Source organism: Pezoporus wallicus, unplaced genomic scaffold, assembly GCF_028554395.1.
Source record: "Pezoporus wallicus isolate ANWC-B61680 ecotype Strahan unplaced genomic scaffold, APGP_CSIRO_Pwel_v1 contig_5261, whole genome shotgun sequence".
Classification (NCBI taxonomy): domain Eukaryota; kingdom Metazoa; phylum Chordata; class Aves; order Psittaciformes; family Psittacidae; genus Pezoporus; species Pezoporus wallicus.
The window spans coordinates 513,859-537,268 of record NW_026642423.1 but is presented as its reverse complement, the minus strand read 5'-3'; the positions used below and the strand labels follow the sequence as shown (position 1 = coordinate 537,268).

At 38.7% G+C, this 23,410-nt stretch overlaps 1 protein-coding gene across 1 annotated transcript in view; it reads left to right on the top strand.

The window, feature by feature from the left end:
- Nucleotides 1–584: 584 nt before the first annotated feature.
- USP54 (ubiquitin specific peptidase 54) overlaps nucleotides 585–23,410 on the top strand; it is a 74,762-nt gene continuing 51,936 nt past the window's right edge. Inside the window, exons 1-3 of the mRNA XM_057430300.1 lie at nucleotides 585–810; nucleotides 16,124–16,984; nucleotides 19,722–19,814. Of these exons, the coding sequence (XP_057286283.1) occupies nucleotides 16,835–16,984; nucleotides 19,722–19,814 (243 nt within the window). The 5' untranslated portion in view covers nucleotides 585–810; nucleotides 16,124–16,834. The remainder of the gene's footprint in view (nucleotides 811–16,123; nucleotides 16,985–19,721; nucleotides 19,815–23,410) is intronic.

Below are 23,410 nucleotides of genomic sequence, written 5' to 3'. Positions count from 1 at the left end.
GCGGTTTTTCTGAGCAAACTTCTTTTTTCCTTGATCAGTATCACTGGCTTTGAAGCACAGGGGATAGTTCCAGGAATTGTCCTGCAATAATCTTTGAAAAAACGCTTTTAATTTTGCATTGCAGCCATAGGGCTCTAAACCCAGGGATCAAAACTGAAGCCATCTTTTGAGTCCTTTGCGTTTTCTTTTTCTGTTAATTGGCTACGTGTCACTCACGGTTATCAACCCCTCCTGTGAGAAAACATCCTTCATGTTTAACTCAACAGTTTGCAGGAACCTCACCAGTTCACTTGTTGCACTAAGGGGAGCCCTGCCTTGCAAAGACAGGCTGCTGCTGTAAAACGAAGTCATCCCTTACAGCCCTATCTTCTCCTCCTCTGCCCTCAGTCTGCTTTCTTTTATAAAAAAGGGGTTTGGAGAACCTTCCTCCCTCTTGCCCTGTTTCCTAAGGGAGTTGTCGGTAAGGGGGGCTGGGCCCGTAGTCTTGTCTCTGTTGTCAGAGCTGCCTGCCTGGTAGGTGGCAGTCGGGACAGCGCTTTTCAAATGAGACTTTCCTGTGCTGAGGGAGGCCCTTTTTTTTTTTTTTTAATTTTAACAGCTTCCTATTGTTTGAAACATCGGGTTGTCCCCTCCCACACTATTCTAGCTCTTTCTTCCTCCCTTAAATAAGTTTTCCACGCAAGTCTTACTCAAGAGTAGTTAACTCTAGCAGTGAGTCCTCGGAGAGTTTTCCCAACCCTCTGTGATCTCCAGCTTTTGTTGCAATACCAGTGTGGTGATCATGCAATATATAGAAAGTAGCTTCTGAAGGTAGGTCTTTCTGATTTTTTTTAAATCTGTTGTTATAATTCAGTGTCACCGCTGCTGTGACATTGACTCATTTGTGGGGTTTTGTGGTTCTGTTGTTGTTTTTTTGTTGTTGTTTTTTATCCTAACTGAATCCAAGTTATCACAGGAATTCTCTCCTATGTATGGTACTGAAAGGTAGAAAATACTGCTTTTCAATGTGGATTGCCTTTGTTTCTAAGATGCAAAGAAAGAGTACTGCTTTAGTTTGTTAATAGTTTGCTTTTCAATAGTCTAGTCCTGCTGTCTAAGGTCATTTTGTATGGTGCATTCTATTTATGTTCTGCTACCTGTGTGAAAGGCACTTTCTAAACCATCAGCTGCCCCTGCTCCACCATGCCATGGCTTCTTCTGACTAATAGTATCCATGATAAATTTGAAGATGAAGCAGTCAGAATCTTTTCTCACCGTAATGTTTGTCACAGCTGGAAGGGGTGTTGGTAATTCATTTCCCATCCCTGTTACTTGACAATATAACTATTACCTAGTCAGAAGCTCTGCTTTTTTTTGATAATTTAGATGTGGCTTTCCTTCCCTCTGCTTGTTGAATTCTGTGTTAGAAAGTTGATAATGACATGAGGTATTAAGTATATGTAGAGCTTTTCTGTTATTTTAATACTTTGATTCGTGAAAGTCAACTTGCTTTGGCTGGTTTCCCTGTCCCCTGCCTTCTGTGAAGTGTCTTGTTTCCAAAATAAATAGTAATTATTCTGAAAATTTTGGAAGTCTACCACTACTATTCCACATATCTCACTTCAGCTTATCATGAAGCATCTTTGTTTAAATTTGTAGATTTTAGTAAAGAAAAAAAAAACAACCAAACAACCAAATACATTTGGTGATACCAAGCAATATTTTAGTTCCACAAAATGATAAATTCAGTCCTGCAGTTTGTCACCAAAAAGGTGAGGAAAAAAAAATAAAATCTATGTATCATTTCTAATGTTCATCATTCAGTATATTAAACATTCTGCCTGGTCAAATGCATTCTCTGCCTGAGAGATTGATCATAGTCGGCTGTGGCAGGGCTCAACTGATACATACCTGAAAAATGAAGGCCCACTTGCTTTGCTCTGGCTGTAACTTATTGATGAGTTGATTCAGGTCACTAAACCAGTAGGAAATAAAGCAAGTTCCCCACTTCCCATCCGCCTCAAAATGCTAATCTTGTGAGCTGAATTTGCTCCTGTGAGCCAAAGGGCAGAGGTGTTAACTGCCTGCCCCATAGCACTGAGGTGAAAAGAGGGGAGTGCCCTCTTCCCTGCTGTGTTGACCATGAGAGTTTGGGTTCATTTGTTCATATAGAAAGATCGCTCGTGGACACTGCCTTTATCTGAAGTGATAGGTTGTCCTTCTACTATGTTGTGTGTGGAAGTTAGAGAAGCCTTAGGCTTATATTATTTTTTTTTTTGTTAATCCTGGGGGTGCAATAAAACCTCTTGCTTGTATTTGACAAACAGAGAGCACTGTAGTGGACATACAGGGTTTTCTGTGTTTTCTGAAGTTAATTTATGAAATGCTTATGCCTATGGGTTACAGCAGTAATCTGAGGTTTAAGTGTCTTAAAAACCCAAACAGGCTGATTCTGGGTTAGAGAGTTCCCTGTCTAAGGCCAGAGGAACATGATAAACAGCCAGAGGAGTGAAGGAAGCAGACTGTGGTGGCTGTCACGATGAACAATGGTTTTGGCACACCTGCTGCCTCGCCGCTGAGGTTCTCTGTGCTTGGCAGGAAAGGAGTGATTTGGAGGATAACCAGATAGTTTTGTAGATGGTTTTGGTATGTTTCCATCTTGTCTGAGGGAGAGAAAATAGAAGCACTTTATAATGTAATAAATGGTTGGCAAAGGCTGGCACCATCAACGTTTGGGGCAGGATTTAATAATGTACTTACAAACGGGAAAGTCAATATTATGCTGGAGCTGAGGGCCCTTAGAAGGTGAATGCAGAGATGGATGTACCATGGGAAGGGGGAATAGTGGCATATATTCAAAGCAATCTGTTAGAAAATATGCTCATACTATCATCAAGAATAGATACAAACATATCTATATAAATTTTTCAAGAAAATGAGGATTTCTACTTACGAAAAGGCAAAATGAAGAGAGCCGGAACAAATACATTTGTAGTATTTGTAGGTTTTGCAGTATGACAGTTTTTGATTCCACTAAGAGCCAAATGATGTTAATCAGTTGCTGTTTCTCCTGGGAGTTGTCACAGATGTAAGCTGCGAGACAAGATTACTTCTTCCAAAGAGTAGTGTGTCACAGAATGTCACTTCATCCATTTTCCAGTTGCGTCTGTTCAGGTTCTAATCTTTTGGATCATAATAATTTTTTTTTACTGATGTATTAATATGCATAATATTTTACAAGTTTTCTCAAAGTCTCTTATGTACTGGATTCCACAAGAGGATGTGTGTTACTATTGCTGTCCTAATTGCTGAGTCCCTAGGTGACCAGAGTATATTGCAATTGGACAACCTGGCGGGGACTGGGGAAAAATGAGAATGCTAAAAAGTCATAAAATAAATTATAGAACTTCCGTATAGTCTAGCAGAGGATATAGATCTAACTCCACACATTTTGGCTCAAGCTCAGAGAGCTTAGCTTTAGATAGAGTGACTTCAGTCCCAATTGACCAGAAATGTAAGGTTTTTTCCAGGTCAGCCATGTGGTTGTGCATGTGCATGTGCACACATGTGTATGATTTATTTTCTTAATCACAGAGGAAGGATGCATAGACTCTTAATCTGGATAGAATATTCTTATTTTTTCCTGTCTCCCTTGTAGGTGTGTCTAAGGAAGTGTTATATGTTGTAATGCTGGTTAAGCAATGGATAAAGATAATAATAATAGCAACAGTGTGTCTGAGTGCTTTCTTCTAGCGTTGAAGGTAAATTTTGTAAATGATTTCTCAACAAAGTGTTTATTGTGGTGTAATGAGGTGACTGAAAATACCATCCTGGTGTGGTAACCCTTCTTGATAAGCGTAACTTTTACAGATACTGCTTTTCCAGATGTCAAGTGATTGTTCCTTGAAGGCTGATTATTCTGAGGGAGGGGACTTTGAAACAGAACTACATTTGGGTTTTGTCCTTTTATTGCCTTGCTGGTATTCTGGATCTGCATCTGTTCCTGTACCAAGTTGCTCATCTTCCTCAGACCCTCTTCTGTCAAATGCAGCAGTTAGTCCCTTCAGCAGCTTTTTGTGTTTACAGCATATTGTCTAGGGGATTCTGGGGAAAACAAGTTATACTGTACATCATTAACGATGCTCAGAGGTGTGAGCCTGGAGCAGTATCAACAGGTTTTGTCTTTGCAGGATTGGGCAAGAGGAAGTGTGGGCTATGTGTGGCATGTCCTTTTTCTGTGCAGTTGGAAGGTGGAGGGTCTGTCCTGTGAACAGCTTTGTGTGGTGCTGGTATGGGGGCAGCTGTGTAACATGGGCTGGAGACTGGGGTAAAATCCAAGCCTCAGAGACTCTTTTGGGTTGCCATGGCAGGATTTGGAGTCCTCCACAGGTCTGGAGGGCTCCCTTCTCTTTTAGTGAGCTCCCAAATGAGTGAAAAGATTTTAATGTTGAAAAAGCCAAATTTTATTTAAATAAGTACTGGAAATTTTGCTTTTTAAAAAGAGAAAATTCCAAAAAAAGTAGGTAAACCGAAATGGAAATAAACTAAGACCAGCCATACCCTCCAGTTACTGGAGCTCTCTCCTTTGAAAACTCTTGGTACCTTCCCAAGAGGGACAGGCCAGAATGGAGCTGTACCTTTTCCTCCAAGGGTGCTACGTGGCAGAGCCACACTCTTAAAGGATCACACGCATAATTAGACGCCAGAAACCAAACACTTACGTAAATGTTACCATCCTGAGACCCAGTTATTTCCTCATCCCCTGCTGTGTGCGACAGAGCAGAAGAATCCCTAGAGCCCTTGTTGTCTTTTGCCTGAGACCTTTTGCCAAAGCTTCTCTGTGCTCCAGCCTCAGTCTTGTTCCCTGAGGCACTCTGCTTGAAGGGATGAGATGCATCAATTTAGGCTGGGTACTTCTCTCTACGGGGGTGGGGAGGGAGGATTAAATGAGTTCATAGAATATAACATTCCAGTTTAAGATGCTGTGCTTTGTAAATTTCATGTATTCTGGGCTGAACTAAGGCCAGAAGCTGCGTAATCCTTTGTGCTTAACCTCGCAGCGCTTCTGGGAGTGGAGTCACTGTTGGAATGTTATGTGGTTTCTGCCAAATGCATGCTGTCTTTAGTTTCACAAGTGGTTTCGGCCATCAGTGCAGGATTAGATTTGAGAGAATAACAGAAGTAGCTGCTTGCTATTCAGTAGAGCTTAGACCTGCAGCAGCACTGGGACAGCTGAACTGTTGCTGAAAGAAATTCAACTAAGTCTCTGGAGTAAGCATCCTTTTATTTACGGTTCAGGCTGAAATCCTATTGTCCAAAATTGAGCAAGGCTGCTATTTTCTCTATCTACCTTTTCAGTGTTAAACTCAGTGGCTTTAACATTTGTTGTTGGCTGGATACTTTGCAGTACTGTCAGGCCAGGCCTTAGTTTTGTATGTGGGGGCATGTGTACATACCCTCAAACTTTTTTCATTCTGTTTCAAAATAATGATGACCACGAGTTTTATTAAGGGTGTTTTTCTGTCCACAGGTACCAGTTGGTTAGATGTATTATAACTCCACTGGGCACCCATGGAATTCTGTTTTAATTTAACAGGCTTCTTCGAGTTGCAAAGAGAGTAACTCTTGTGAACTACCTCTTAATGCTCTTTTTCTGCCATTGAGCAACCTGCAAATAATGTGGAAAGGCTCCTTTCATGGTATATACCTCCTCTCAAGCGCTTCCTGTTTTTTTTTGGTAGAGAGCTTCTGGTGCCACTCAGTAGTGTCATTTCATCATCAGGCAGAGAATAAATAAATCAAAGCTGTTGACATCATTCTTCTTTTCTTTACCCCAACATCCAACTGGTCTGTTCAACTTGTATTATACTGCATTTGCACAGCTTCTGCTTCTATGACCCATTAGGACAGAGCCTGCTTGTACTTAACAAGAGTCTCTTTCATGCTTTGTGGATCTCTTCAGGCCACAGCAGGACACAAAATAATCCCTTTTGCATTTCGTAGTTTCACAGTACTTTTCTGGTGAAGATGAAATAACCTTTCTGAATGAAAACAATAACATCATCTCCATAAGCCTGGTTTTGGTACAAGGTAATTGTATCATTGTTTCCACGTTTTACAGAATGAACAGCAGCTTTTTTCCCAGCAGATCCCAAGATTTTAAGTTATTAAAATCTATAAGGAGAGAGTTGTGTCAGTTTTTTAAATCAGTATGGAACTAGTTCCTTATAGTAGCATCTGGTAAGACTTACATAGACAGTCTCTTCAAATCATAATTTAGAAATTTGAATTCAGACTTTGAATTCAAAGAGGCCAGACTTTTTTGTAAGTTCATATGCAGATTTTATGGTTTCACCTTCCTTTAGTTCTAACATACAATGAAAGATCTGTGTTTTAGAAAATTTGTTTATAGGATACAATCTGCTTTGCACACTTGAAACTTCCATCTCTGTATACTGTGCATATTCTGTAATGCTTTAGTTTCTGAAATGCATTTCTGACAAATATACTGTATACAAAAATCCAAGAAAGTACCTTTGCCTGTTGTAGCCATTTACTCTAAATTTCACATAGTGAAATGTGTTGAACTGGATTTGAAGGTTTGGTTTTGTGGGTTTTTTTTGTGGTTTTTTTTTTTTTTTTTTTTACAACTGCTTGATGAACAGATACCAGGGTTGTGGCTTTGGGGTTTCGGTTTATTTATTTCTGAGAAAAAAAAGAAAAAAAAAAAAAGAAGTACTTATTCTAGTACATCGTTCAGAACATCTTATACCACAAGAATTTAAGCAGACTAAATTGTCTATTTGTAAGGGGCCTCTCAATAAAAGTAAAATTTCAGGTAATGGAGGTAGGCATGCATCCTGTTATCCAAGGACTCCTTTCCTGTGTTTGCAGGAATCATTACATGACCTTGCCTGTATTTGTTGTTTAAGTGTGAGTTCAGGACTGTTGTGCATTCAGTTGTCATTACCCTCTTTAAAAGAGGTTGGTTGGCCAGGTCTGGTCTTGGGGTGCAGGAGCCCACAGAAGCTGTGGGAGCATATTACAAAAGCCTTATCTGCTTGTGTGAGATAGCACCGTGTGCAAGTTTGGGATGTAAAGTTTTGAGTTTGGTCATGTCTGTTTGCTTCTTATCTAAAAAAGGAAAACAAAATCGCCTCATCAGCTTGCACAGTCTTTTCCTCTGCAATTTCCCTAAAAGCATTGATTGTCTTCTGCTGGTCTCCTGGTTGTATAGAAAACAAAAATTGGGCTTTGAGTTCTGTTCCCCATGCTCTTCTGTTCCAGGTTGTTGGTGAGGTGTATATCATGGTATCTTTCCCCCAGCCTGTTTGTTTTTGTCTTCCCATATGCTATTAACTGCTGTTGGATATGGTATATTTTGATTCCATAAGCTTTTTCTTGTGGTATGTGCAGGTGTTTTTCCTACTCAGATTCTGAAATCTTCAGTGTTTTTTGTGGGAAAATAATTTTGTATACAAAGATAAATGAAGTAAAAATGATTTTCCCTTTTCTTGTTAGTTATGCTTATTCCTCTAAAACTAAATAGTAATGATCTTAAACCTAAGCTGAGATTATTAAGTGCTTATGCATGTGTGTGCACACTCGTGATTCTGCTGAAGTGTTATTTATAGCTATACAGCACAGATGACTGCTTAAAAAAAGAGGAATAATCAGCATGTTGTGGATACTGGGCACATGGTTTTATATTTTTGTGTCGAAGTATTAATCTATATAATGCTCTGTGGTGCAGTAGCATTCCTTCTGCTTGTGAGTTTTGGCAGGGCAGGAAAAATATGATGTAAGCATTTAATACTAGGACCCAGCATAGGCACCTTGAGCTGCTGCTTGCTCTTTCTTTGCTCTTTCTGCTGATATTTGTTTATGTGAGTTTCTCTATATTACTTTTGTTTTGCACCTCAGTATTTTACGAGTCTGGCAAGAATGTGAGTATTATAAGCCATCTTGGTGTGTGGTAATGGTGGTATAGATAGAACACAAAATACCATGAATTAGTAGTTTGAGAATAAGATGTAACTATTATTTTAATACTAGATACTATTCTGAGGTAAGACAAAAGGAGTAAAGGCTTTTATATTGTCTGTCCCCAGCTGTTTGATCATGACACAGGTGGGAGTTGTCTACGCATCCTCTGTGGAGGTTTTTGCTAGCCAGTGGTATCACAAAGTCCATTATGTGCTGCTTGTGTTGAGGAAACTGGTTTCTGCTCTGGGTGTAGACTTTCCTCTTTTGCACTACCTGGAGAGAAGAGTTCATTGCAATATTTGACTTTGATATTCTTAAAGCGTCACCGGAAAGACCTGTTTTCTTCACCCAAAGGCTACCCATCTGTTTGGCCAATGTCTGTTGCCGCTTTCAATGTTTTGCTGCATTAGCTTAGTCTGTTTTGATTATCCTTCAAAACTGAAGTACTGATGGTGCTGGAGTTCTTCTGTTTGCTTGTTTTCCTGCAAAATACACTTCTTGCTTACCTGTGGGTTTTTTTCTATGCGGACGTGTGTGTGTGAACACATTTGGTTGCTTCAAATGTTACTGAAATCAAAGTACATTTAAATGGAATTTAATGAAAGAGAGGGATTTGTAGTGTTGTAATCTGAACATCATATGAGTTAAAAGTTGACTGCTTTTGTCTTAAGAAGGAAAGGGATATGAAGATTGACAGGAAAATTCATAACAAGGTAGCTGTTATAGAACAGGAATTTTTCTGTTCAGCAGTCTGCAAGGTCGGGAAAAGAATGGCAGCAGGATTTTAGGATTTGTCAGTCATTAAGCCTTATGTTGGATACTACTGACTACATCTGAAAGTTTCTAGGAGCTCTTTAGTCATTGTTGGGCTGGAATTTGCAAGCCAGAGTAAAAAAACTTTAGTCTTCTTGGGTCAGTGGTACTATTGGAAGAGAGATGAAATACAGGAAAAAGGGGCTTGCAGTCTTATTGCAGTATCTGATGGTTGTAAGATACAGAATTTTGAAATGAAAATGGAGATTAAATCAAATACTAAATTCATCTTGAAGTTCTCCTTGGAGAGCCAAGGTGAAGATTTGGAAAAGGAATAATTGGCAGCAGGAGGCTGGCTTAGTGTTTGCTAGAATCAAGCCAGAAACTTGCATTTTATGATATGGTTGACAGCTGTCCTGTTCCTGTTTGTCTTGATTTTGTGTGTTGTATGGGATTGGTGATGTTTAACTGCTTTTGAGCACTTGCGTAACACTTGAAGCTGCTGTGTTTCCCTACTTATCTGAATTCCACAAGTTCCATATGTGGTGGGTTGAAGAGCTGGTTTCACCCCACCTTTCCTCCTTGTGAAATACCTGGCCACCAAGCCTAGGGTAGGTAGGGTGGGTTTTTAATACAGGCACGGGAGAATAAATTTAGTTTTCCTGTAGGAAACAATGCAAAACTTTAGGATCATCACTTTGGAAATCCAGGTGTATTAAGATGCTTTTATTACCATGTCCAGCAGTCTTAAAGAGCTGGGCAGCTGTGAAGGGAAGATCCAAAGGGAGTGAAGATTGATTTGAAATGTTTTGAATTTACTTCAGGCTGGGCAGCCTTTCTTAATTTTATATATGTTCCATCCCTCTTCAGCTGTCAGGGAAAAGTTGTTGAGATAACGGATCCTTTGGGCTGTGTAACAGAAAAGGAGAGAAGCTGCTTCTGAAGGATTTCAGAAGTAGGACACAAAGCTGCAGGCTTGCCTGCCTCTATTCCCTGTAACCTGCACAGCAAATGCATGTGCTGAAAGTGCAGTGGTGCATGAGATCAGTGGTTATTAATACCATGTTTTTGATAAAAAAGTTTTAGCTGGGGAGTAAAATGTGTTTTGGCAATAAGCCTCACACAAAGTAAATAACGTGGTCTTTACGTTTCTAGCTCTGACCTCATCTCTCTCATTGTTTGTCCGAACAGAAGCCCTTTATAACTCAGTTATTCCACATTGTGCTTGTATAAATTGCAGAAATGCTTTCTTCCAGAAACTTCTAGGTCATCTTGAGGATAAGTTATTTTCAATCAGAAAAGACTATAGTGCTGGGTTTAGGTACTTAGAGCTGTGTATTTGGTATTTTAATTTATTTTTATTGTAATACGCCTTTGGATGGTTCTAATATGTTAGAAGTCTTTACTGAATTGTTTTAAATAGCTTTTCTGGTTATTTGAGAGCCAACTCTATACTTTGAGTCCTACTGACTGCTTTTTTTAAAGTTTAGACATGGCTATTCTTCTGTCTCAGTCTATGGGATAAGTGACAAAAGTCTTTGAGGTCATAATTTTGCACAGAAGATGGGGTTTTTGTCAGCTGATGTCCTCCTTTCAGGAAGGGTTGCAGAAGTGAGTGCTAAGACTGGAGAAGCACTTGTAGGCAGTTGGGAAGAAGCACAGAGGTTCCTCTTGAGCTCAAGTAAATAGAAATTTCCAGTCCTTCACCACTACTGAAACTTCTGCAGTTCAAAGCTGTTGGGTTTCGGCTGCTTTTTTGCTGTGAGAGATGCTCTTTAAATAGATTTGGCTGACTGTCAGGCTTAAAATCAAATGATTCAGATTAGGTAAGTGTTCGATGTAAGATTTCATTACACTGTTTTAAGAGACAGTCCCCTATAGTTTTATAAAACCCACAAGTGTTTTGAATGAAGAAGTTGGAGTACTCTTGCTATGAAGAATATCTTCATGCAGTATAAAGCTATACTTGACTCCATCAGCTCTGCAGTTTCATTTCAGGGTGTTTCTCTCTGTTATCTTGAGGTGGTCTCTCTGAAATGGCCTTCTGGAAGATCTGTGGTGTTTGTCATAGACTTCTGTACCCTTACTCTCTAAGTGGATTTGGGGAAACACTTGTTTTTAATCTCCACTCCAAAATCATTTAATGGTCTTTACTAGGAACTTTTACTTTTGGATAATTACTTTTGCATCAGGTAAGTGGAAACATTTCCCTGGTGCCTGAAAGACCACTTAGAATAACCCTATACAAGCACTTGAGTATATTTTCGAAGATGATTCTGGGAATCATCTGTCAGCTATGGTCTCTGATACTCACAGCTTTGTTGTAACATTACAACACTTCACAGATTAGGAATTGTGCAATAGCAGAATGAAAACTAAGGAAGACAAGTAGAAGTCTGTTGTGTGCATCAGTGGCACTGTCAGGTGCTGTCAGTTCCTGGTTCCAGCCGGTAGGTACAAGTAGCAGAGCCAGGTAATTAAGCTCCTCTAAAAGGAAAACAAGAATTGGGTGTAAGCTTGACAGCAGGCTTTCCCCCGTTGCCCTTTTCTCTCAGCATGTCAATCAAGACTGAGAAAATGCATGCAAGAAGCAGAAAGTTGATGTGTGTTCCCATTTGCACTCTCAAAATGCTCTTTTTTAGATAGAAATGAATGGAAATAATTGTACTTTCTTGTAGTTACACTGTATCATCTTGGTACACAGAGAAGTCTGTCTTGTGGTTTTGGCTAGCTAAGACTCTCAAGAAGAGGAGACTTCAAGAAGAAGTCATAACCTCCTTTTGTTCTGTCAGGTATGCTTACGTTTAAGATCACTGCCTCATTGACACTTTTCTTCATCCAGCCATATGGTTATTTGGTAATGGGAACATTTCTGTCCCTTTATTTTATTTCGTCACCTTCAAGGTTGAATTTAGACTGACTTGCAAAGCTGGCTATCCTTTTGGTTGTCTAAACCGTAAACAAGGCTCTTAATATTGATACCTCTGCAATTAAATATAATTTAATCTATGCAGAAATTAGCAACTGCTTTCATCATTTCAGCTACATGGAGAAAGTATGTTCTGAAGCCTCCAGCTGTGAAAATTTTTGTCCATCTGGCTGAGAACAGCCATGGGATCAGTCGAGGGGATCATTCCTGTGCTTCCTCACCAAAAGAGCTGCTCAGCTGGGAGTCATCTGTTTGAGAACTTTCACCAGAATCTGTTGCCTTGGACAATTCTTTTCTTTCTTCTTTGTTTAAAATCCATTTCTCATTTGTTTACGCTTTCTGAGGTGGTAAGACATGTGAAAGGGCAATTAGCCCTCAAGACCATTAATCTACTCCTTCCTGACAGAAAAGGTGGTATGATCTTGAGAGTGTGTGAGGGTCTGTTATTTAAACCCACACACATTCACACATTGAAGCATTTACTTGGTTCTGTGTTTTGAAAGTTTCTTCAGGGGAAAAAAAAAGTAATGGACCTCTGCTCTTATTTAACAGTGTGTGATACATACTTAATTGGTGGTTTCAGTCATAGTGCTAAATGGAGACATCTCCTATTCTAGATGGGTTGTTTCAATTCAACCGTGTGCCTGGAATGATTCAACAAGCAGTAGCCTAAAATGTTCAGAGAGGCATGAGACTGCAGTAAGAGAGTAATATTATGATTTTTTTAATTATTATTTTATTTTTTTCCCTTAAAATGAACAGTGATAGTGGGACCTTAGCAGAAAAAAAAAAGGAGGCAACTTGGGATGTTTTGTTTCCATTGGATTGATCTAGCAAATGAGTATGAGAATGCTGTGCTCTTAGACAGAGTGGAGTTTCTTCAGGCTGGAAGTATGTGCTTGAACCATAGTCAGCTTTGCTCTGGGGTTGCACTGCTGGAGACAGATGGCGGTGGTGCCCCATGCCCTTCTCTTGTCTGTTGAGCCTGACTTTGCAGCTGGGAGCCCTCCTTCCTGAAGAAAGATGTTGACAAACAGCATGAGCTCAAGGGAAGATCTAGAATGCTGGATTTAATATATTTTTTTAGTTTTATATGTTTTTTAAAAATATAGTATTCTTTATTATAAAATTTGTGTAGCATTATTACAAATCTGTGCAGCTTTTCAGGGATATAGTTAGCTTTTTTAATTCTGCTGGCTAGATTAATTTAGTGCCTTAGTCCAGTGAATAGAATTCTTAATATGATAAACAAAATTAAAGTACCTTAAAAGTATGTAGGTTTTCCTCCTCAGTTCATTGTTTTTCTAAGATAATGTTTTGAGTAATGAACTAAGGGCATCATTTGTGCTTTTTCATCTGGCACTCCTCCCATCTTGGTCATATTTCTGTATTAGCAACATTTCCAGCTATGAGAACCCTCTCTCTTTCCTATAAAAACAGTTTTTTCAAGGTTGATATTTTTCTCTTTTACTTCGGACTCAGTCTTTGGGAGTCATGCCAAGATGCCACTGGGACATACAGTAGCTACAGCTTTTGAATCTGTCATCTGAGGTGTTTTTTTTTGTTTGTTGGTTTGGTTTTGTTTCTTCCCCCCCCCTTTTTTTGTTTGTTTGTTTTGTTTTGTGTGTGTTTTGTTGCTTATTGTTGTTTGATTTTTTTTTTTTAATATGAGACTAATGTGGAGCTGCAGTTGTCACTTAACATTAAAATGCTACAGAAGTCTGGGAAACGCCATTGGCAATTCAATTGTAGGGGGTTTCCTTGTACTATTAAAAAGCTGTTGGCTTTTAAGTGTTTTTAATAGGGCAGCAGTCTTTCTGAAAAACTTCTTTAATTGGAAAGAATACATGAAAATCTTTTCTCACTTAACTGTAATTTTGTGGAGCCTGTGACTTGTATCATCAAAGTGTTACCGTGATTTTATTTCGGAAAGTAAATTTTGGTTTTTTCTTTAGTTCTGTGGCTGGGACCACTTACAAGCTAACACAGTATCTGGGAGAAGTACTTTCTGTGTTTGGAGAACACCTACATCTGCTGATAGGCTTGCAAGAGCAATAGGCTTCACTTTCCCTTACAGACCACTGCTGTTTTCTTAGCAATGGTATATTGGGTGTTTAAAGTACGGGATGGTTAGCTTTTTTCATACTTGTGGTTCGTCAGTGATGATGGATAAAACCCAGGATGTTTTAGTAATGATGGTTGTGTTTTACTGCAATTCTTTTTTCCTGCTTGCTGTTTGTTACCCTGTTACAATATTATATATCATAAAATATAGAGCAGAAGCTAAGTGTGTCCGTAAATAACCCATCTAAATAATGTCTTCCATAGATTTAAGATTAATTAGTATTCTATTTTGTGGTTATTATATAACATTGATAAGTTTTTAGAGGTTAGCAAAGTGTGAAGCTGCCATGGATCTCCAGAGATGTGGCTTTGTCATAGGTGAGTGGTTACCAGCTTAAGTGTTTTCTGCTTGTTCTTAGCTCTGCAAAGGCTGTATATCCAAACGGGCGAACTGAACTTGATTTCATGAGCGATCATAGCAAATATGTAGTAAGAAGTCAGTTTTGCTAAGCCTGTGCAAATGCAGTGCAGGTAGTAAGTGTGCATGGTTACTGCAAGAGTCCTAGCCAGCTTGCAGTAATCTTGCTGCAATGACAGCTGAACCACAAAGCCTCTAATCTGATTTTGGTTCCACAGCAATAAAAATAAATAGAAAAAAAATGTATTTGCTTTATCATAACTGAGACAGCTTGGCTCAAAAAGTACTTAAAGTTTTATAGCTCAGTTTGAGAGCAGAATCTTACTATGAACTTGACGTCCACTGAATAGGTGTTGCTTATAGGTGTGCATTTTGGGTATGTTTTGGATTTGTATTGACTATCTTTTCATAGGTGCTATGAAGAAGAGATGATAGAGTGCTTGGCTCAGGGCTTTTTGTGAGGTAGCACAGAGCCTGCTTGCCTCAGCTTATCCACACAGCATCCTGCTCCATCTCTGCAGCACAGACTTAGCTGCTGCACCTATTGCAAGTGGCGTTGGTGTGCAGAGATCCTTAAATTGTTGCTTGAAACTGAATTATCTCACACGGTATGGTTGGTTCGTGGCTCGTTAAGGGATTGAGCAAAGAAAGGCGCTGAGACTGAAATTGCTTTGAAATCAATCCTGTATACGTTCAGTGCTCAGGAATGTTGTGCGACAGGCATGGTAATGGTCTGTGTCTCCAGGCTTGCAAGCACCTCTGAAAATTGTGTATGGCACACTGGCAACCAAAAAGAATATTCATCTGTATATAGATATTTGCCTGCCTTAAAGCAATGCTGAGGCTTCATTAATATTTGTAGAATAAGTTTAATAGAAACACAAACAAAATAGTACTAGAAGGGAATGGGTAAGGCTGTTGAATCACATTTGTGGATGTTGAGGAAGTTCCTTCTGAGTTTTGACAGGTGTATTTATAATTATGTAGACGGCAAAAAAGCGTGCCTTCACAGACACCTAGAATATCTTCATAAGGAATTATGCTCTTAGTTAATCTTTGTGCAAACTCTGTTTATTTTACAGTGACTTCATGCTCAAATTTCTACTTCAGTATGTGTGAAATAGTCATCTTGCTTATACCAGCCTTAAAGGTACATTCAGTTGTTATGTGTGTCAAAAATGGGATAATCGTAAATGTCATTGAGAATGTCCCTGGAAAATATTACGCAATTGTAAAGTAAATACAGATAGACTACACTTGTAAGAACTTTGAAAAATGGTTTTCCGTGAAGCTTGTAGTTCCTGTTTCTAGGAATTTCTTAGATCAAATTCTTTTTTGTATTTCCTGTGAGATAAGGGAAAAAGTGAACTTGTCATGGAAAGAACACTTTCTGTGGAATAGTTCCGGCTTCTTCAGAGCACCAGTGTCTTTTGGAAGACATTGTACCAAGATTAAGTAACATTTTATAGAGAAACAGATAGTTTCTAATTAAGAAAATTTGGAGACTCTTTTGTTCTGGAGAGAGCTGTGGGCTGCTGAGTTCAGGGTGAGCCTTTGCCTTTGTCAGTTTGGCCTTCCAGGTTCAGTGCAAAATCTCAGTTCCTGGGTGGACAATGTGCTAGTGTTTGTTCACAGAATCACAAATCCTTAAACTACTGTTTGAGTGACTAGAAGATCTGATTAGACTGTCAAGGGTACGTATGAAAACTGCTATAGATACATATGAATACTCTGGTTTGTTTTTATTAATCTGACTTCCTTCTTAACCCTTTCAACATACTCCAGCCCTCTTTCTTTTGCATACTTTTCTCACAATTCTCTGTTCTTTTCCATGTTACTTTATTTTTTGGGTGGAGGAAGGTTTATATTTTTTGCTTTGTCTCAGAAGATTCATTGTATTGTGGGAGGTGAAGCAACACTGGTCTTGGCAGAACACCACAAAACCAAGAGAGTAATTAAATGACGTAAGCCTTTGATTATTTTTCTCTTTCAAGCTTTCTGGCACGGCTGGGCATTCCAATTGCAAAAGGAGGATCAGGAGAAGAAACTTCTAAAGATTGCACACAGAATAAAAACAACTGTATTGGAGACTTTGCTGCTTAAACACTGTTTGCTCTTAAGTCTTGGAGTTGCTTCTTTTTCCCCTGTGAGGATGATGTCTCTTTCGTCACCCAAGATAGATGAAACTGAAAGGGAGTTGCCAAGCTTTTATTTTGGTTTTGGTTTCTCTGCTCCCTTCCTAATTGGATTTTTCCCATCTTCTGCAGGAGGATTATGAAAGGATTAGAGAAGCTGGGGGTTTTTGGGGTGTGGGAGGTAGCTATTGTTTTTCTCCATGATTCTGGGACCAACTTGATTTGCCATTTGTTCCCTGAAGTCACTGCCTGTTTGGAAAAGGGAGAAGCAGCATAACAGATGAACTTGCATGACCATGGATTCCTCGCATTTGCAAACTTTGTATGTGGCTGCTTGTAAAAGAGGTTTTTGCATACATAGGCATCAAATGAAGGATAGCATCCTGGGCTGGATTTAAAAGAAGCAAACCGCTTGTGTCCTGATAAAGGATAAGTTCTGTTTAAACTATAATTAAAAGAAGATTGGATGTTGTTCTAGTTTTGAATTTCAGTGAAAGAAAGGAAGGGCCTGATCCAAGTCAAATACTCTGCCAGTCTAAACCTACATATTCTACAGCTGAAACTAGAAGAATGTCTTGGAAAAGAAATTACTTTTCTGTGGGTCGAGGGAATAATGTACAGGGCATGTTTACTCCACGAAATACAACCTCAATAGCACCCAGTAAAGGTCTCAGCAATGAACCAGGACAGAACAGTTGCTTTCTGAACAGCGCACTACAGGTAAGAGCACAGAATAAAAAAAATGTTTGTTTCTTTATCCTCTGTTATTGCACTATTTTATTAGGCTTGACTGTTCAACAGATAGAGCCAGGCTTGACATAATTGTTTGTGGGTCTAGATAGAATAAAGCTGTATGTGGAAGTGCAGCCTAGTTGAGCTATAGAGCAGCCTTTTTTAAGTTTCAGGTTTTCCTCCTGAAATTGACAGCATTTGAATAGTCATCACTTACTGTATTTCAGTCTCTTGTTTGTGTAAACTTGGAAAATGTCAACCAAAGTGGAAAGTATATGTAGAAAAATTACTCTAAAATAATAGAACATTGCATAGCTTGCAGTATGCCTGCTCTTTAAAAGGAGTAGATGTTTAATTTTTTTTAATTGAAATTTAGATCTAACTTTTTTATTGAACCAGTCAAGTTCAGGATAATACCTATACAAGATTCTTTTTATGTGGTTTTCTTTTAACTGTTTACTTGTAGATGCTTAGCTTAGATGACTAAATGTTAACCTTTCGATTTAGAAGAAAAACTTTTTCCTGTGTCAAAATTCAGTGGAGTGGTATGGCTGCTATAGTGGCATTGTCTCCATATAGAGGTTTGTAATGTCTGATGTTTGAGATATTAAATCCTGTCTGCAGGGTTTAAAACCCTTTCTCTACATCACTTTCCATTCCTTCATAAGACTTGTCTGTGTAGCACAGACTGTGTTTCTGTGGCTGGTTTTTTGTGTTTTGGTTTATGTTTTTTTGTTATTTCCTCCCCTTTTTTTCTTCCATGGGCATGATTAGGTTCTCAACTAACTTTAGGTTCAGGCTTCAAGATATACCCTGATGCAAATAATACAAAGTGAAACACCAGTGACCCTCAAAAGGCTTAATAAACAACGAAATGTAGGACTAGGTACAAAGAGAATTGATAGTAAGAGAACTGCTAAGTGAAGTTTCCAATTATGTACTGTATTGCTTTTGTTAAGTTGTAAGGTGTAATCACTACCTGCCTCCTAATACTGAGTTACTGAACTTAGGTCAGAACTGAGTAGAACCTAACAGCTGCATGCCGTACATGAAGATGAAAGTGTACGACCTGACCTTTAGTTTTCTACATAAACCATTTCCTTCTAAAGCTTAAGAGAGACAGGATACCAAAAATATTTACTGTCAAAGCTGAATTTAAAAAAAAAAGGCAAGATGGTAATAATTTCACAAAATATATATGCTTCTGTTGTTTTTAATTTTTATTTTTTAGCATTCAGCATTAGCCTGAAAGGCCCATTAATGCTTGTTGCTCCTTACTCTTAAAAATTTCTGTAAACGTTGAGGATAAACTCCAAAGCCAATTACATGAAAAAAATTGGAATTGTTCCTAAATGTATTATTTTTTTGTCCTTTAATGAAGTCTGCAGTAGTTCTTCAGGAATGTTGTGTGTAATTAGATGGTTCCAAGGCTTATGTTGCCTCCCAGAGCCTTAAGTATAGGGAAAGTTTGAGCATAACCATAGCCATGACAATTCTGACATTTTAGGAAACGTTACAGACTAAAATATTCAATAAATGTGTTTTTAAATATAATTTTAGATAATGTTTGTGTGCTGTAATTTAATTAACAAATTATTCCAGCTGGAAATACTTCTTGAAACCACCACTACTTTTTTCAGGGCAGTTTTTTTTTTTTTTTTTTTTTCCTAGCCAGTTGCTTTGGACAAGTTCATTAGAAATAAGAAGTTTGGTTCCTCTCTTTATGCTAACAGAGCATTTGCCCAGTCAGATGCCAGCCTGGACCTTGCCACTCCGGAAAATGGCAGGACGTGATTTAGGTCAGGGCTTCTTTCAGTGAAAGCTTCTGCTTCCTGAAAGGCTGGTGCCTCTGAGGCTTGCAAGAAGGTCCAGTTATTGTTAGTCGAAGCTGAAATAGCCAGCATCAACCACGTGTATATACAAAGAGCTGACTCTGAAAAATCTCAGAGATCAGTATTGTTGCTGTTTTACAGATAAGAATTTAGATAATTGGCCAAGATTTGGCACTGTTACAGCAAGCGTTGCTTCTTGCTATTGCTAGCAGAGCATAGAGAAGCCTGTTTGCTTTTATATGCTGTGACCATATACCTAGTGTTACCACCACACTTGTCCTGAGAGAAGAGTATAACTGCCCTCACAATTAGGGTTAAAAACCTGCCAGTAATCAGGGCATGTAAATATACTTCCTAATGATAATATTGGGCATAACAGCTTGTTAATGTACATACTGCTGGTGCTCCATTTTCCCATTATTTGGCCTTCCTGCTCAGAACGAGAAGGCTGCCTAGGAGATGGAACAACAAACAGGTTTTGGTCCCAGCAGTTGGTGGGGTATTCTTGGCAGCTCTGCCCAGCCTCATGGTGTGGCTGCACAATGTGGTGTCAGCAGAGGGGAGCAGTCAGGGCAAGTGCTGTTAAAGATGGGACTAGCACATGGACAACAAGTGAGTTGTTTGTTGTTGTTTTTTTTTAATCTAAAAGCACATGGCAGGAAATTCAGAGGGCTGTCCTACTGTACATTAATGTAAGTGAATGCTACAGCTGAGGAACAAAGGTGAAAATGTCAACTTGCAGTTAGATAAAAGACATTCCATTTTAAAAGTGATCTTTGCTGGAATTAGGCTATTCCTGTGATCATTTAGCATGTGCAATTTTAATTGGAGCTTTGTGCAGTATTTTATTTTATATATTCATAAAATTGGCTGTGGCCCTTTTTGTATTTCAGGTTCTTTGGCACCTGGACATTTTTCGACGCAGTTTCCGGCAAATCACAACGCACAAATGTATGGGAGATTCTTGCATCTTCTGTGCTCTTAAGGTAAAAGTTGGAAATAAATTCAAAACAGTTTTAAAAAAAAGTTAACAAATATTTCTGATATTTGATTTATATGTTTGGTCAAACTTTCATCTGGAAATTTATGAGAACAAAAGTAAATATGATCAATACTCACCCAAGACACTCACAGAACTCTCTTTATATTGTGTTCAAGCCAGTAAACTGAAAATACTCCAGCTAAAGTTCTCAGGTGCAAGGACTTTTATCAGTAGAGGGCAGATTGTCAGCTTCCATGTTGTTCAGAAAATCAGTTCAGCCACTAAAACATCAGTTTGCTTAGTTTTTAATTATTTATCATTTTGTTTATAATTATCGTACTGTGTATACAGTTAATTTCCTTTTCAGAAATTATTTTTTCTTAAGAGCTACTTTTAGCTGTAAGACTTTCTGTTCAAAACTGTTGATTATGTAAGACTGAAAGGTATTCTCTACTTGTAAATGTTGATGTCTGCATTAAATTGCTGGGCTCTGTGTTCTCTGTTCTAAAAAAAACATCAGTTCTGTTTGTAGATGCAGATACAGACTGTCAGAGAAGCTGCCTGGACAGTAAAATGTGGATGCTGCCTCTGATTCAGAGTACTGTTATGTACCTGAGTACTGTGCAATCCTACATCTCCATTTCTCTCTATCCATTAATTTTTAGCACTTCTAGTTTTTTGTGCTTTTCTTTCTAAGTTTTGCTAATTCAAACCCACGGCTCCCTCTAACCCTGTAAGAGAGAAAGGATGTGATGAAAATACCAGTTTTAATCTTCCTGAGCAATAATTTTCCTTTCTGAAATAGGTACTAAGACATTTTATTTGATCATAAATAGGTTGTAATTTCCAACTAAATATATAAATCCACTGTGGGAGAATGCGTCATGAGTTCCATGTGCATTAATGAAAAGGACAAACAGCAGATCTTATAAATATAGCAAAATATAGAATGCATGGTTTAAATTAAGATCATATGAAGTTCACAGGCAGTATTTATAGATAATAGCTGTGTTCCTGCTGTTAAATTACAGGTGCTCTGGGAGACACGGGCTTGAAATTAGTTATCTGGTGAGTTTTTGGACTGTTGTTGAGAGGTTTCCCCTTGCAAAAGAAGAGCAAAGAGGAGACAATATATTAAGGCATGGGAAAAAAAAGTAACTTCCTTCTGAAATGGAATTTGTCTCAAGATGTATCTCTTGAAATGATGAGACAAGATTAATATTTACAGCGTTATCATCAGAAGAGGATATAATAATGGGTTAGGAGCAAGATAGCACATCAAAAAGAGAAAGAGCTATCCAGACAAAGAAAAGATGGAGTATTAAATGTATCCCCTGCTTTATAGGGAAGTGGCAAGACTTAGTCATCATCTGGTTTGAGTTCATTAAGTTCAGTGGGATAAATAATTTGAGTTAATTCCCTCGAGTATTACCAAGTGATTGTTGCATTCTTTGGTAGCTGAGATGGGGACAGTAAGAAAAGGATTTAGGAAATTACTGTGAATGTAAGCTTTTGTTCTTCTGGGGTTTAACCTAATAGCATGATATGGCAAAGAAATACCAGGAAATCAAACAGGTATTTGAATGAAATTTGAATGAAAATAGACTGGACTTTCAAGCAGAGTTAAGTTTTTTAATATAAATATAATAGCTAAAAGTCTTTTTCTGAATGGAAAAGGGAGTTGGGGGAGATGTTACAGGAAAAAGAGAGGATGAACCTTTGTGAAACAGATGTTGCAAGATGAATTCTGGACAAACATGCATCTGGATTAGCAGTACCAGTATGAGAGGGATGCCAGGATCTCTGGAATGTGTGTATTAAAAGCATACATTTGGGCAAAGAATGTTTAGTTTTGTTGATAAAATCCTTGCTTTTGATGTCTTTCTGAAGTGTGCAGTAAGCTATTATAAACTTGGAAGTGACAGGTAGAGTGGCAGAATTCACAAATTGTATGCCTGCAGCCATATGCTTATTTTTTAAATTAGGCAGCCTTCAAAAAAATTGCTGCTCTCTCTCATTGCTCCCAGATGTCTGCAAAGATTTATTTGGTTTGTTTCATATCTGAAGTTCTTACAGTGCCATGCTTAGCCAGAAGGTGTTACAACCCTTAGTTTCCAAAAAAGTTACAACATTGCACCAGATTCTCTAGTGCTTTTGCACATTTTAGAAAGCTTGCATCTGGTTGTGTGTAGAATTCCTGTAGCTCCCAAAACTCGATATACAATGAAAAACTGAAGAAATACATAAACAAGTAAATAATTATCTGGACAATATGGATAATTACCAGTACTTGACAAAGTAGGTAAATGAATTAAAATTGGCTTTGATCAAAACCAAAATGTTATTTTTTTTGTCTATCTACATTCTGTTCTTCATGGGAAATTTCAGTGTGTTCTACCTAAGCCTATTCCAGAACCTTCAGAAAGTTTACAGACATCTACTGTAAAACTATACAAGAGAAAAAATACACAGAAATCTGTTTGAGAACTTACAGAACTATTTTACTTCTGATTCCCTTATGTTCATAAAACAGCTCACAATTTTATGGTTTTCTCTGGGGGATACCATGACAAGTTTCTACCTTTATTAACTTGTGTAAAATATGGATGTGTATACATAAATATTTGAAAAAAAATCACCATTTTTAGGTTGCTAACAAGTGAAATAAAATTATAAAGGTGAGTAATAAATGGCGTCACTTAACTGTAGGTGAAATTGGGGATGCAAACCTCTCCTCACCCTTTCAGCCCCCCTTCAAAACCCCCCCAAACCAGAAACTTCAGTCGCATGCAAGAGGAGCAGTCTGTAAGGTAGGGATACTAAATGATAGAAGTATGCACAAGGGGTAACCCCAAACCGTGGAGAAGGCTACATTCAACTCCTTGAGCAGGTAGTAGATGGGGCTGGAAAGGTTGTTCAAGGTATTTACTTGTTCTCTGCTGCCCTCTGCATCTCTGTTCTCAAACTGCTCTTCCCCCCCCCCCCCCCGTAAAAGCTGTCTGTCTGACACATTCTGTGTATAAACTTTTATAAGGCAAATGTGAAAATGTGCTTAACACGCATCTAGTATTGCAAGCTTCACCAAGAGCATGTTTCATGTTCCAGTGCAGCAGGATCATCTCTCCCCTTCTCTGCTTATCTCTTCCCCTGCTCCAGCCCTCCTATCTGCTCTGGAAGCCTTTAACTGTTGTCCTGCCAGGGTAATGCCAGCTTAGCCTCCAGGTCTTTGACATCCTCTTTCTCTTGAATCTTGCCTTAGGCTTTGCTAAAATGAGGGAGAAGATATGGCTGGATCCAGTGGGAACACAAGAATTTGGAGCTCTATACCATGCGAAAATCTCCCATTAGGGTCTGGGGAGAGGTAATTAGCCTTGCATGCTGTCAGGTGGATCTGCCAGAAATACCTGTCCAGGCCAAGCAGGGTAGAGGCAGGACATGTTTACTCTTCTCCAAAGCATGCTGGCATGTTCAAATTCCAGCTTGGCCAGGGAAAGGGTCAATACATGGGGGAGGAAGAGTCTACTTTGTGTCCCCCTACCACTCCAGGTTCCCCTCGCAGGATGCCTGATACCTGCTGTGTTTTGCAGAGAGGGTTCACAC